General features: G+C 46.3%; 1 protein-coding gene across 1 annotated transcript in view; it reads right to left on the minus strand.

Annotated features, from left to right (window-relative positions):
- Positions 1 to 7044: 7044 nt before the first annotated feature.
- LOC134984079 (oocyte zinc finger protein XlCOF22-like) overlaps positions 7045 to 16539 on the minus strand; it is a 46409-nt gene continuing 36914 nt past the window's right edge. The window contains exons 4-5 of the mRNA XM_063949715.1: positions 8142 to 9341; positions 7045 to 7193 (exon numbers count right to left, since the gene is read on the minus strand). Of these exons, the coding sequence (XP_063805785.1) occupies positions 7045 to 7193; positions 8142 to 9341 (1349 nt within the window). The remainder of the gene's footprint in view (positions 7194 to 8141; positions 9342 to 16539) is intronic.

Consider the following 16539-nt stretch of genomic DNA (forward strand, 5'->3'; position numbering starts at 1 on the left):
TTAGTCGCAAACTGCGCGTGCGCAATGTACGCAGCGTGCCTGCGCCAAGTAAATTAGCACAAAAGTTTAGTATTTTACTCACGGCGTGACAAAGTTTTTTCATCGTTCTGCTGATCAGAGTGTGATTGACAGGAAGTGGGTGTTTCAGGGAAAAAAGCGGGAGTGGCTGGAGAAACGGGGGAGTGGCCGGGCGAACGCTGGGCGTGTGTGTGACGTCAAACCAGGAACGAAACTGACTGAACTGATCGCAGTGTAGGAGTAAGTCTCGAGCTACTCAGAAACTGCCAAGAAATTTCTATTCGCAATTCTGCTAATCTGTCGTTCGCAATTCTGCTAAGCTAAGATTCACTCCCAGAGGGCGGCGGCTTAGCGTGTGCAATGCTGCTAAAAGCAGCTAGCGAGCTAACAACTCGGAATCACCCCCATTATGTGGACACAAAAGTAACACTACAAGTGACACATTAACAGGAAATTGTTTCTGCCACCATAGCGACAATTATCTGGAAATAAGATAATACACAGACACATAAAAAGACTCAACGGAAATCTTTTGTTTTTAAACGACTTTATTTCATATCTTTAATACACAGATTTTTCTCTATATTTTACACTTATAAAATACTTTACTCTACACAACATGGATAAAATATCCTTTAAAGCACAGAAACAATTCCAGTTACATTATAGTATTGCAGGTAAGTAAAACAGATACATGTCAGGAGAGCCAAAACCCTATGGGGGTCATTCAGACCCAGCCGCAATAGCAGCCCGCAGCAGTTTGCGGGTGTTGGCAATATGCACATGCGCAGCGGCCACGCAGACACACATTGCGGCCGCATGCCTGAGGGGCAAACGCGGGCGGGCCAGGACTATTTTCCGGGGGACTGCGTGATCTGCGTTCATCTTTAACCCCCTGTAAGCTTCCAGAGTGCACCTCATATCTCATCTTTTCCAAGTTACTACAAATGATATGAGATCGGTAGCAGCACTACTTTCAGGATTATTACACAGAACACATCACGCTTCTATCATAAGGACCTGTTTCACCAGGACTGAGTCACAGCCTACTGGCATCACCCACACCTGGAGCTCAGCTAGACCACCATTTAGGATTGGTACTGGGTTCTCAGTACCTGAAGCAAAAGACAGGTCATCTGTATAGCAGTGGTAGATGAGGGCATGACATCTGATTATTTCACCCAGTGGTAACATGTATATTGCAAAAAGCATAGATAAATAAGATATTAAACCTACCGGTAAATCTTTTTCTCCTAGTCCGTAGAGGATGCTGGGGACTCCGTAAGGACCATGGGGTATAGACGGGCTCCGCAGGAGACATGGGCACTCTAAAGACTTTAGATGGGTGTGCACTGGCTCCTCCCTCTATGCCCCTCATCCAGACCTCAGTTAGAGAACTGTGCCCAGAGGAGACAGACAGTACGAGGAAAGGATTTTTGTTAATCTAAGGGCAAGATACATACCAGCCCACACCATATAACAGGAATATACGCAACCAGTTAACAGTATGAACAAAACAGCATCAGCCAGAGATTGAACTCAACTGTAACATAACCCTTATGTAAGCAACAACTATATACAAGCCTTGCAGAATTTAGTCCGCACTGGGACGGGCACCCAGCATCCTCTACGGACTAGGAGAAAAAGATATATCGGTAGGTTTAAAATCTTATTTTCTCTTACGTCCTAGAGGATGCTGGGGACTCCGTAAGGACCATGGGGATTACACCAAAGATCCAGACCGGGCGGGAGAGTGCGGATGACTCTGCAGCACTGATTGAGCAAACATGAGGTCCTCATCAGCCAAGGTATCAAACTTATAGAATTTAGCAAAAGTGTTTAAACCCGACCAAGTAGCTGCTCGGCAAAGCTGTAACGCCGAGACACCTTGGGCAGCTGCCCAAGAAGAGCCCACCTTCCTAGTGGAATGGGCCTTTACCGAATTTGGTAATGGCAATCCAGCCGTAGAATGAGCCTGCTGAATCGTGTTACAGATCCAACTGGCAATAGTCTGCTTAGAAGCAGGAGAACCAACTTTGTTGGCTGCATACAGGACAAACAGTGCCTCTGTTTTCCTAACCCGAGCCGTCCTAGCTACATCAAGAGGCTTGGAATCCTCCCAGTCTCCCGTAGCCACAGGCACCACAATAGGTTGGTTCATATGAAATGATGAAACCACCTTAGGCAGAAATTGAGGACGAGTCCTCAACTCTGCTCTATCCACATGGAAAATCAGATAGGGGCATTTGTGAGACAAAGCCGCAAATTTGGACACCCGCCTAACAACATGATCACTTTCCAAGTGAGAAATTTTAACTCAACTTTATGAAGATGTTCAAACCAGTGTGACTTAAGGAACTGTAACACCATGTTAAGGTCCCATGTCGCCACTGGGGGCACAAAAGGAGGCTGGATGTACAGCACTCCCTTTACAAAAGTCTGGACTTCAGGGAGAGAAGCCAATTCCTTCTGAAAGAATATTGACAGGGCCGAAATCTGCACCTTAATGGAGCCTAACTTTAGTCCCATAGCCACTCCTGTCTGCAGAAAGTGGAGAAAACGGCCCAGGTGGAAATCTTCCGTAGGAGCATTCTTGGCTTCACACCAATATACATATTTCCTCCAGATACGGTGATAATGTTTCGCCGTCACCTCCTTCCTAGCTTTTATCAGAGTAGGGATGACTTCCCCCGGAATACCTTTCCTAGCTAGGATCTGACATTCAACCACCATGCCGTCAAACGTAACCGCGGTAAGTCTTGGAACATGCAGGGCTCCTGCTGCAACAGGTCCTCCCTGGGAGGAAGAGGCCACGGATCTTCTGTGAGCATTTCCTGAAGATCTGAATACCATGCCCTTCGGGGCCAATCCGGAACAATGAGTATTGTCTGGACACTTTTTTGTCTTATGATTCTCAGTATTTTTGAGATGAGTGGAAGAGGAGGGAAGACATAGACCGACGGAAACACCCAAGGTGTCACCAGGGCGTCTACCACTACAGCCTGAGGGTCCCTTGACCTGGAACAATACCTCCGAAGTTTCTTGTTGAGGCGTGATGCCATCATGTCTATTTGAGGAAGTCCTCAACGACTTGTTATCTCTGCAAAAACTTCTTGATGAAGACTCCACTCGCCTGGGTGGAGATCGTGTCTGCTGAGGAAGTCTGCTTCCCAGTTGTCCACTCCTGGAATGAAGACAGCTGACAGCGCGCTTACGTGATTTTCCGCCCAGCGAATAATCCTGGTGGCTTCCGCCATTGCCACTCTGCTCCTTGTCCCGCCATGGCAGTTTACATGAGCCACTGCTGTGACGTTGTCTGATTGAATCAGAACAGGTAGGTCGCGAAGAAGAGTCTCCGCTTGTCGTAGGCCATTGTATATGGCCCTTAATTCCAGCACGTTGATGTGTAGACAAGCCTCCTGGCTTGACCACAGTCCCTGAAAATTTCTTCCTTGTGTGACTGCTCCCCATCCTCGGAGGCTCGCGTCCGTGGTTACCAGAACCCAGTCTTGAATGCCGAACCTGCGACCCTCTAGAAGGTGAGCACTCTGCAGCCACCACAGGAGAGACACCCTGGCCCTGGGGGACAGGCTTATTCTCTGATGTATTTGTAGATGGGACCCTGACCACTTGTACAGAAGGTCCCACTGAAAATTCCTCGCATGGAACCTGCCGAAGGGGATGGCCTCGTAGGCCGCCACCATCTTTCCCAGCACTCGAGTGCATTGATGAACTGACTCTTTTTGGCTTTAGCAGGTCTCTGACCTTGTTCTGGAGTTCCTGGGCTTTTTCAATTGGGAGAAAAACCCTCTTCTTTTCCGTGTCCATAATCATGCCTAAAAATTATAGCCGAGTCGTTGGAATCAACTGCGACTTGGCAGATTTAGGATCCAGCCGTGTTGCTGCAGCACTCTCAGGGAGAGTGACACGCTTTTCAGCAACTGATCTCTTGATCTCGCTTTTATCAGGAGATCGTCCAAGTATGGGATAATTGTGACTACTTGCCTGCGTAGGAGCAACATCATTTCCGCCATTACCTTGGTGAAAATCCTCGGGGCCGTGGACAGCCCAAACGGCAACGTCTGAAACTGGTAATGACAGTCCTGTACAGCGAATCTCAGGTACACCTGAGGAGAATAAATGGGGACATGAAGGTATGCATCCTTTATGTCTAGCGACACCATAAAATCCCCCCCTTCCAGGCTGGAGATAACTGCCCGGAGCGATTGCATCTTGAACTTGAACTTTTTTAGATACAGGTTTAAAGATTTTAGATTCAGAATGGGTCTGACGGAGCCATCCGGTTTCAGGACCACAAATAGGGTTGAATAGTACCCTTTCCCCTGTTGCATTAGGGGAACCTTTATAATCACTTGCTGTTGACACAGATTTTGTATTACAGCTGAAACTATTTCCCTCTCTGGGGGAGAAGCTAGCAAAGCCGACTTGAAAAATCGGCGAGGAGGCAATTCTTCGAATTCCATTTTGTAGCCTTGGGATACAATTTCTATCGCCGAAGGATCCAAATCTGACAACCCAGACCTTGCTGAAGGCATGCCCCCACCGGCGCGGACTCCCACAGTGGAGCCCCAGCGTCATGCGGTGGATTTTGTAGAAGCCGGAGAGGACTTCTGTTCCTGGGAACTAGCCGTAGCAGGCATTCTTTTCCCTCTACCCTTACCTCTGGCGAGGAAGAGCCCCGACCCCTTGTGGACTTATGCGACCGAAAGGACTGCATCTGATATTGAGGTGTTTTCTTTTGCTGTGGGGGAACATAAGGCAAAAAAGATTTACCCGCGGTAGCTGTGGAAACCAGGTCCGCGAGGGCCCTCCCCAAATAAAACCTCACCATTGTAAGGCAAAGTTTCCATGTCTCTTTGAATCGGCATCACCCGTCTATTGGCGGGTCCACAGGACTTGCCTAGCAGAAATTGCCATGGCATTGGCTTTTGAACCCAACAGCCCAACGTCTCTCGTATATAACGCTGCGTCTTTAATATGACCCAAGGTCAATAAAATGCTACCCTTATCTAGGGTGTCAATGTCAGATGACAAGTTATCTGCCCATATAGAGAAAAAAGAGCGACTGGGCACTGGTATGTAATAGGTTGTTGCTAATATTGAAAAAAAACAAAGGCGGACAATTAAACTATAAGAAAGGGAGATACAATCTTTCGATAATAGTCCTTATTGGTGGTGCGCCCAGAGCTAGAGAGTACAAGTACTGGCAATGGGAGAGAGAGCTTTCTCTCTCTCCCATTGCAAGTTATATGCCCAAGCTGCTATTGCGCTACACACCCTTGCCGACACTACTGCCAGTCTGAGCACAGCACCCATATGTGTATACATTTATTTTAAGGTAGTCTCCTGTCTTCGATCAGCAGGATCCTTGAGGGCTGCCGTGTCTGGAGACGGTAGCGCCACCTTTTTGGACAAGCGCGTCAAAGTCTTGTCTACCCTGGGTGAGGATTCCCAACGTAACCCGTCCTGTGCGGGGAAAGGATATGCCATAAGAATTCTCTTGGGAATCTGCAGTATTTTGTCTGGAGTTTCCCAAGCTTTTTCAAAGAAAGCGTTCAGCTCATGAGATGGGGAAAGGTTACCTCAGGTTTCTTCTCCTTAAACATGCATACCCTTGTGTCAGGGACAGAGGGGTCCTCTGTGATATGCAAAACATCTTTTATAGCAATAATCATATAATGAATACTTTTGGGCACCCTTGGGTGTAACCTCGCATCATCGTAGTCGACACTGGAGTCAGAATCCGTGTCGGTATCAGTGTCTGCTACCTGGGACAGGGGACATTTAGGAGAGCCCGAAGGGCCTTGTGACACAGTCAAAGCCATGGATTGACTCCCTGCTTTTTCTCTGGACTGCTTTGTCCAATCTTTTATGTAATAAAGACACATATGCATTTAAAACATTCCACATATCCAACCAATCAGGTGTCGGCGGCGCCGACGGAGATACCACAATCATCTGCTCTACCTCCTCCTTAGACGAGCCTTCTACTTCAGACATGTCGACACACACGTACTGACACCCCCACACACACTGGGATATACAATTATGGGGACAGCCCCCAATAAGGCCCTTTGGAGAGACAGAGTATGCCAGCACACACCCAGCACCACTGGACACTGGAATAAACTCCAAGACTGTACAGTGCTATTTTATAGAATAAATAATACAATCACTGCGCCAATTACATGTGCCCCCCTATTTTTTGCCCTCTGTACAGCAGGGGAGAAGCTTCTCTGCAGCTTGCTGTGGAGAAAAATGGTGCTGGAGGATCAAGCTCCGCCCCCTCAATGGCAGGCTTCGGTCCCGCTCAGATTCTTTATACTGGTGGGAGTTTTTCAATATACTGCCTCCGCAGTATCTAATATATTAGCCAGTGTCCCTTTAGGTTAATATTGCTGCCCAGGGCGCCCCCCCCCCCGTGCCTTGCACCCTTAAGTGCCTTCTGTGTATGCTTGGGAGCAATGGTGCGCAGCGTTACCGCTGCCCGGTACCTCAGCGAAGATCTGAAGCCTTCTGCCGCCTGTGAAGTCTTCTTTCTTCTTATACTCACCGGCTTCTATCTTCCGGCTGAGGAGGACAGCGGCGCGACATCGGGACGAACAGCGATGACGACACCTGTGTTCCGACCCTCTAGAGCTAATGGTGTCCAGTAGCCTAAGAAGCAGAGCCTATCAGTTAAGTAGGTCTGCTTCTCTCCCCTCAGTCCCACAATGCAGGGAGCCTGTTGCCAGCAGTGCTCCCTGAAAATAAAAAAACCTAACAAAAAGTATTTTCAGAGAAACTCAGTTGAGCTCCCCTGCAGTGCATCCAGTCTCCTCTGGGCACAGGATCTAACTGAGGTCTGGAGTAGGGACATAGAGGGAGGAGCCAGTGCACACCCATCTAAAGTCTTTAGAGTGCCCACGTCTCCTGCAGAGCCCGTCTATACCCCATGGTCCTTACGGAGTCCCCAGCATCCTCTAGAAGAACAACGCATGGCAATGATAAGTATACTGCAGAAGCTTAAAATGGTTTCTCACCTGAGTGATTTCTATTGTGCTGATTTATGTATGGAAATGGCCTCTGACCTGTGTGACGTCCCTGATGTTTAACAAGATCTGATCTGTGTGCAAAACATTTCCCACACTCAAAACATGGAAATAGCTTCTCACCTGTGTGACTTCTCTGACGTACAACAAGTTGTGATTTCCGTGTAAAACATTTCGCACACTCATAGCAAGAAAATGGCCTCTCAGCTGTGTGACTTCTGTTATGTCTAGCGAGATCTGATTTGTGTGCAAAACATTTCCCACACTCAGAACATGGAAATGGCTTCTCACCTGTGTGACTTGTTATGTCTAACAAAATGTGATTTGTATGTAAAACATTTCCCACACTCAGAACATGGAAATGGCTTCTCACCTGTGTGACTTCTCTGATGTCTAACAAGATGTGATTTACTTAACCACTTGCCTGGCATGGTCGCATGCGACCATGCCTGCAAGTGCTCTATCTGAACTGGTGGCACGGGATGCGACCAGTCAGATAGTGTTAGCAGCTGCAGGGAAGAGAAACTTCCCTCTGCCTCCCTGCACTCTCCCCCTGTGTCTGCCGTGCTGCCGATCACTGCTGATCGGTCAGCACGGTAAGGATCTGTCCCCTCCAGCGGCTGCAGACAATGGCAGCCGCTGGGGAGTGTAAATAAACCCTCGCTAGCTGCCCCCAGACCATCCCCCTGCGTACCTCGAGGCTGTCTCGGCTTTCAAAATGAAAGCCGCGATGGACGCAATGTTCCCGATTGATGTTTGGGGGGAAAAACATTTTACAAAGAAAATGCTAAAAAAAAAAATCCCTTTTTTTTTTTTTTTTACCTAAAATCATTTGGGATAGGGTTAAATTCATGTTCTTCACCTAATTCACTCATTAAAAAAAAAAAACAATTTCGGAGCGTTTTTTTGCTAAATAAATGGTCAGTTAAGTGGTTAAACAACATTTCCCACACTCAGAGTAAGAAAATGGCTTCTCACCTGTGTGACGTCTCTGATGTTTAACAAGATCTGATTTGTGTGCAAAACATTTCCCACACTCAGTACATGGAAATGGCTTCTCACCTGTGTGACGTCTCTGATGTATAACAAGATATGATTTGTGTGCAAAACATTTCCCACACTCAGAACATGGAAATGGCTTCTCACCTGTGTGACTTCTCTGATGCATAACAAGATCTGATTTGTGTACAAAACATTTCCCACACTCAGGACATGGAAATGGCTTCTCACCTGTGTGACGTCTCTGATGTATAACAAGATATGATTTGCGTGCAAAACATTTCCCACACTCAGAACATGGAAATGGCTTCTCACCTGTGTGACATCTCTGATGTTTAATAAGATCTGATCTGTGTGCGAAACATTTCCCACACTCAGAACATGGAAATGGCTTCTCGCCTGTGTGACGTCTCTGATGTTTAATAAGATCTGATCTGTGTGCGAAACATTTCCCACACTTAGAACATGGAAATGGCTTCTCCCCTGTGTGACGTCTCTGATGTAAAACTAGATCTGCTTTGAGTGCAAAACATTTCCCACACTCCGAGCAAGAAAATGGCTTCTCACCTGTGTGATGTCTGTTATGTCTAACGAGATCTGTTTTGTGGGCAAAACATTTCCCACACTCAGAACATGGAAATGGCTTCTCACCTGTGTGACTTCTTTGATGTATAACAAGATGTAATTTCTGGATAAAACATTTTCCACACTCAGAGCAAGAAAATGGCCTCTCACCTGTGTGACTTCTTTGATGTATAACAAGATCTGATTTGTGTGCAAAACATTTCCCACACTCAGAACATGGAAATGGCTTCTCACCTGTGTGACTTTGCTGATGTTTAACAAGATGTGATTTGTATGCAAAACATTTCCCACACTCAGAACATGGAAATGGCCTCTCAGCTGTGTGACTTCTCTGATGTCTAACAAGATATGATTTGTATGCAAAACATTTCCCACACTCAGAACATAGAAATGGCCTCTCACCTGCCTGTGGGTTAATAGGCTTTGTGTTCTGTGTAAAACATTTGGTATCTATAGCACATGAAAACTCTGTATCTACTCTCAGAGCTGTAACAGATGCACCAATATCAGAGTGATCAGGAGAACATTTCCTAGGATCAGGGGGACCAGCTGATAGAGCTAGATGTATAATTGGGGTAATGGGGTTAGCTCCTGGAAAATCTGGTTTACTGTCATTATCTCTTATTTCGCAATCCGGGGATAACATTAGATGTCCTTCTGAGATATTCCTGCTTGTGTGTCCATCTGCTGGAAATAAAATACATAATGGAAATGTAACTTTTCTGTAACAATATTAATCTTGTAAACAATAGGAGATGACTCTCTGGGACACTTAAAAATGTGTGTGTATATTAAAACATAACTTTTAATGAAGGCTTTATAATATTGTATCTCAGACGATCATTTTGTCCACCCTCCTGAGAACACTCACAATAACAAATGTAATATTATAATAAGACTTAGATCTCTCTCTCTCTTGTACTGGTAACTAACCATGAAGTATAAATGGAGATGTAGTCACTCGCCAAGTCCTATGTCAGCACCAATGTAAAACAATGGATGGGGAATATATTGTATGAATTGGAGATTCTAGATGAACAATAACATCAGTCATATGAGCTGATGGATCAGAGAAACGTCTCCTAACGTTACTCCTGGAAGTATTGGTAAGGTAGCATTCCTTTATGTGTGTGCTCATACGCTATTAAACCTGTACATGTATTACCCCTATATAAAGTATATTGCTACAGCAGAGTAGGTGTGGAACAAGGTACCTTACATGCTATACACCATATGATACCCTGTAATCATCATCTGCTAAGTCACAATGCACATATAGTGGCAAGCTGCTCAATCAGATTGTGATGTCACTCAGGCGCTAAAAGGGAGGGGTAATTCTGTGTAAGATTTAAGTGTGATTAAAAAACAAAAATATATACAAAGTGATAGAGAAAATCATAAGTGTTAATAAAGTGTTAGGGTGTGCCGACCTGAAGCCGCCCAGCCATACCGACATATGGGCCACCGCACCCCACACCTACTCCATAATTAATTACACCTATGTCTGGGTCTGAATGCCCAGTGTAAGGCCACATGATAATGGCTCCTACAGCATCTGAGAGCCAGCTTACCTAGAGACACCCCTAACATCTCCAATGGCACTCTGGAGTCAGCAATCCCTCCTAATGCTGACCCATCCATGCCTCTCTAAATACAATACACATATATTGGTAAGCTGCTCAATCAGATTGTGATGTCACTCAGGTGCTAAAAGGGAGGGGTAATTCGGTGTAATAAAAAAAAAATTGTGTTCCCTAATGCACACTGAGTGAAAAATAATACTACATAATAATCAGATAATACGGAGATCTTAGTTGCGTATAACTGCAGATATAGGGTTAAGCCCCCAGGTCGATCGGCAAGGCGTCTCCATCACTGGGGGTCCCTAATACTAGGTATGGGTCCGGGGTGCAGGACCCCATCACGTCGGCACAGGTCGGCTACCCCAGGTTAGCACACAGGTGAAAATTATTAAGGGTTAATAAGAAGCACATAAGTACTATGTAAGTGAAGTGTGTTTAAAATACAAAAATATATACAAAGTGATAGGGAAAATCATAAATGTTAATAAAGTGTTAGCAGCTTCAGGTCGGCACACCCTAAGTTATAATCTACTTTCTCTTACGTCCTAGAGGATGCTGAGGTCCATTTAGTACCATGGGGTATAGACGGGTCCTTTGGGAGCCACTGGCACTTTAGGAGTTTAATAGTGTGGGCTGGCTCCTCCCTCTATGCCCCTCCTACCAGACTCAGTTTAGAAAATGTGCCCGGAGGAGCCGGTCACAGCTAGGGGAACTCCTAGGAGTTTTCTTAGGTGTTTATTTTCTAGAGTTAGTTAGGTTACAGGAAGGCTGCTGGTAACAGCCTCCCTGCTTCGTGGGACTTAGGGGGGGTCGGGAATAGGAACCAACTTCCAGAAGAGTTAATGGTTCCCTACTCCGCTGACAGGACACTGAGCTCCTGAGGGTGCTGATCGCAAGCCCACGAGGTGACTGCTCACTCACGCAGCACGGCCGCCACCCCCTAACAGAGCCAGAAGAAGGAAAAATGGTGAGTACAGCGCCAGCGTCTCAGTTAGCGGCAGGGTATGGCGGCACAAGGGTGGGAGCGTAGCTCTGACAGGCTGCGCTCCAGGAAGGCTCAGCAACACACAGTGTAGGCACTTTGAGGGGCGTCCTGAGCCAGCGTGGATAAACCCTACACTGGTCACACAGCTAACAGGGGCTAATCCCCCTGTTATCACGAAAACCCTCAGGCCAGTATAAACAATTAGTGCAGGAAGCCGCATGCCATTACAAGGGACGGGGCTTCCTCTCAGAGCGGATCCAGTACTTACCAGCGCCATTTTCTCTCTGCAGATCATAGGAACTAGGACACTGACAGGGAACGCTGCCATCCATATTAAGGTTAGTCAGTCAGTGCCGGGCTTTTATCATAATAACTGTCTGCAGGGGCGCTGTGTGGCTGGCTCCTTATACTCTGTGACTCTCTGAAGGTACTCTGGGGGAAACTGTGTCTGACATTTTCCTGTGTGTGTGTGTGTAAGTGTGTATATCCACATTACCATGTCTAAGGACTCTGTGTCCTGTGCTGCAGGGTGTTTATCTTCTCCTGAGGAGTCTATTCCATGTACTCAGGACTGCAATGTGCTGTCTCACCCTTCTGACTCCGAACCCCCATGGGTGGATACTTTAAGGGGAATGATATCCCAGATTTCAACAAGGATGTCACATACTGAGAAAGAGACGCAGTTTTTGAGACAATCTGTAGTGGGTTTGAAGTATTCAGCTCCCACTACTTTATCTAAAACCCCACCTACATACCCCAAAAACCGTACACTTGCCCAGATAATGAAAGCTGACACTGATACCGACTCTGATACAGGGGACGGTGATGGGGATATGCAGGGGGGATGCATCCCTTGCTAAAGAGGTGCAGCTAATGATTGAAGCCATTAGGGATGTTTTGCATATTTCTGAGAAGGTTCTGGAACAAGTAATGTTATTTTACAGTAAATAAGAAATCCTCGCTTACCTTCCCTGCTTCTAAGGAGTTAAAACTCCTTGTTTTAAAAATCCTGGGAAAACCCATAGAAAAAATTCCAGATCACTAAAAGAATTCTCTTTGTTTTCCCTTACCCTAAAGAGGATAGAAAGAAGTGGGAAAACCCACCTATTGTAGACGCTTCTGTATATAGGCTGTCTAAAAAGATGGTTTTACCTGTCCCTGCTTCAACCGCCTTATAGGAGCCGGCTGACGCAATATTGAGACTACGCTCAAATCACTATACACTGCTACAGGCGTGGCTTTAAGACCCACTATTGCTTGTGCATGGATTTCTAAAGCCATAGTAAAGTGGTCAGGCACCTTACTAGAGGACTTAGATACTATGGATAGGAGTGACATTGACTTGTTTTTACATCACATACAGGATTCTGCAGGTTTCATGGTGGAGAACATGAAGGACATTGGCCTGCTACTTCCATGGCTGTCTCGGCATGCAGAGGACTCTGGCTACGCCAATGGACTGCGGATGCAGAAACCAAGAAAAGTGTGGAGTTCCTGCCATTCACAGGTCAGGCACTATTTAGGGACGCATTGGATGCGTGGAATCCACGGCGACAGCGGGTAAGTCGACATTTCTTCCCTCCGCAGCAGCCCCAGCTAGGAAATCTTATCCTATACTGCAGTCCTTTTGGACCGCAAAATTTTAAAAATCCAAACCCCCTCCCACCTTCTTTAGAGGAGGTCAGGGAACATCCAAAAGACCTGCACCAACAGGTTCCCAGGAACAGAAACCAGGTTCTGCTTCCTCCAAATATTCAGCATGATGGTGTACCTCCCAGCCTGGAGATCAGGCAGGTGGGTGCGAGACTAAGATTTCAGTCACAGCTGGGCGTCATCATGCGTAGGCCCCTGGGTGACGGATATTGTTACCCAGGAGTACAGACTGGAGTTTCAGGAACTCCCACCTCACAGATTCTTCAAATCAGGCTTACCAGCTTCGCTGACAGAAAGTGCTATCCTACAGGAAGCCATTAAAAAATTGGTACGACAAATGTCATTGTTCCAGTTCCACCTCACTCAAAAACCAAGGGTTATTACTCAAACCTGTTTGTGGTACCAAAACCGGACGGTTCGGTAAGGCCTATATTGAACCTGAAATTGTTGAACCCCTACTTGAGGGTTTTCCAAATCAAGATGGAGTCTCTGAGAGCGGTGATCTCAGGTCTGGAGGAGGGGGAATTCCTAGTATCCCTTGATATCAAGGATGCGTACCATCACATTCCGATCTGATCCCACCTCTCCAGGCCTTTCTACGGTTTGCACTACAGGACTGTCACTATCAGTTCCAGATGTTGCCATTTGGCCTCTCCACAGCACCGAGGGTGTGCACCAAGGTCATGGCGGAGATGATGCTCCTCCTACGGAAACAGAGAGTGAACATAATTCCATATCTGGATGATAGGCTGATAGGGGCATCTTCCAAGGAGAAGCTGTTGCAGAGTATTGCGCTCTCAACTCAACTACTCTGGGATCATGGGTGGATCCTGAACCTTCCAAATTCACATTTGGAACTGACAAGGAGACTGCCCTTCCTGGGGATAATACTTGACGCAGAAATGCAGAGGGTGTTTCTACCAGTGGAGAAAGCATTGGTGATCCAATCAATGGTCCGGGATGTCTTGAAACCTCCCCGGGTATCGGTTCATTGATGCATTCACCTTCTGGGGAAGATGGTATCCTCCTACGAGGCTCTACAATACAGAAGATTCCATGCACGGTTCTTCCAGCTGGATCTCCTGGACAAGTGGTCGGGATCGCATCTTCACATGCACCAGCCGATATGCCTGTCACCGAAAGCCAGAATTTCACTACTCTGGTGGCGGCAAACTTCTCACCTGCTCAAGGGCCGCAGGTTCGGGATTCAGAATTGGATTCTTCTAACCATGGATGCAAGCCTCAAAGGTTGGGGTGTAGTCACCAATGGGGAAAACTTCACAGGAGAGTGGTCAAGCCAGGAATCGGTTCTTCCAATAAACATTCTGTAACTAAGGGCCATATACAATGGCCTTCTACAAGCGGCTCATCTTCTGCAAGATCAAACCATTCAGGTTTAGTCAGACAACATCACAGCGGTGTCCTACATAAACAGGCAGGGTGGAGCGAAGAGCAGGGCTGCAATGTCAGAGGTAACAAGAATCCTGACACACACTGGCACTGTCGGCGATCTTCATTCCGGGAGTGGACAACTGGGAAGCAGACTTCCTCAGCAGGCATAATCTCCATCCAGGAGAATGGGGCCTCCACCCAGAAGTATTCACAGAGGTAACACGCCGATGGGGTATACCTCAGATAGACATGATGGACTCTCGCCTCAACAAGAAGCTTCAGAGGTACTGTTCCAGCTCATGAGACATACAGGCAGTGGCGGTGGACACCCTGGTGACTCCATGGGTGTTCCAGTCAGTGTATGTGTTCCCTTCACTTCCACTCATCCCAAGGATTCTCAAACTAATAAAAAGATCAAGAGTTCCGGCGATCCTCATTGCTCTGGACTGGCCAAGGCGGGCTTGGTACGCGGATCTTCTGGCATTACTGCTGGAGGATCAGAGGCCTCTTCATCTTCGCGAGGACCTTTTACTGCAGGGGCCGTTTGCCTATCAAGACTTACCGCGGCTACGTTTGACGGCATGGAGGTTGAACGCCAGATCTTAGCACGGAAGGGCATTCCGAATAAGGTTATTCCTACTCTGATACAAGGGGGTAACGTCTAAGCATTACCATCAAATTTGGAAAAAGTATGTGTCTTGGTGTGAATCCAAAAAGTTTCCTACGGTGGAGTTTCAACTGGGACATTTTCTCCTCTTTCTGCAAGCAGGTGTTGGCCTACGCTTGGGCTCCATCAAGGTACAGATTTTGGCCTTGTCTATTTTCTTCCAGAAACAATTGGCTGCTATCCCTGAGGTTCAGACTTTCTTGAAAGGAGTTCTGCACATCCAACCACCCTTTGTGCCTCCTATGGCACCATGGGATCTTAATGTGGTGCTGTAGTTCCTGCAATCGGATTGCTTCGAACCTTTACAAGAGGTGGACGTAAAGTTTCTTACTTGGAAGGCGATCACGTTGTTGGCCTTGGCTTCTGCCAGAGGTGTGTCAGAATTGGGGGCATTGTCGCACAAGAGCCCCTATTTGATTTCACATGAGGATAGAGCTGAGCTCAGAACGCATCAGATATTTCTCCCTGAGGTTGTGCCGGCTTTTCATATCAACCAACCTATTGTGGTGCCAGTAGCTACTGACATCTCAATTACCTCAAAGTCCTTGGATGTCGTGCAGGCTTTGAAAATCTATGTGAAGAGAACTACTCGTCACAGGAAGTCAGACGCACTATTTGTACTTTATGATCCCAAAAAGATTGGGTGTCCTGCTTCTAAGCAATTTCACGCTGGATCAGGCTTACTATCCAGCATGGAATGTAAACTACCGAAGTAGAGATGGCGCTGACATGTGTTGTATATCCTCAAGCAGCTGAAATAGGAAGGGCTAGTCAGACCCTTTGTATATAACAATAAATAAAGGTGATTCAGCGCTAGTGACTAGTTAGATAATTATTAAAATTTATTGAAAACATACATTGATTTCTTGTATAATAACATACACTTTACTGTTGCAACAGATAAAAAATGGTGGTACCACGACACAAAAAATGAAATATAAAAAGAAAAAGTTCCAAAAAATATATATGTATAGGGCCTAGATCAACACTGCTTATTGGTTGAAGAAATTCTTAGATTGCTGGGTATGTAGCAAGATGCCTTATCCTAGGGAAATGAATAACGGTGTTACCAGTTTGCTGTAGTGAGTCCTCCACTCGGTTAGCACTCCGTAGTCATGGGGATTCTCTCACTTCTTTGATTGTCCCGTGCTGGAATTAGTGAGGGAGATGAACCCTGATAGGTCCTGATGCAATATCTTCCCTGGAGTTATTCCATGCGGGTCACCGTTCCCAAAAATGGATAGCCGGCAGATCTTGTAGTTAGTGGATCCCAGTCTTTGTCACCAACGCGTTTCACTGCTGGTGCAGCTTTCTCAAGGTGTATATGCAGTGTAAAAAGAGCCCTTATATAGCAGTGTTGATCATAATCGGCTACAGGTGTGCAGTTTCCAATCAATTCCTAAATTCATCAAATCTAAAAACTAATCTAGTTAAATTAATATATCATTTGCCAGAGGACAGTCCTATTAAACAATAGTAAAAACGAAATGTTGAAATACCTTAAAAAACGATTTTATTAAATTCATAATGGTCACATGATCGTTTGTCCCGGAAGTGGGAAGCGATCACATCCTGGATTCAGGCGTGCGTGTCACCCCTCTATTT

Source organism: Pseudophryne corroboree (genome assembly GCF_028390025.1).
Source record: "Pseudophryne corroboree isolate aPseCor3 chromosome 3 unlocalized genomic scaffold, aPseCor3.hap2 SUPER_3_unloc_34, whole genome shotgun sequence".
Taxonomy (NCBI): domain Eukaryota; kingdom Metazoa; phylum Chordata; class Amphibia; order Anura; family Myobatrachidae; genus Pseudophryne; species Pseudophryne corroboree.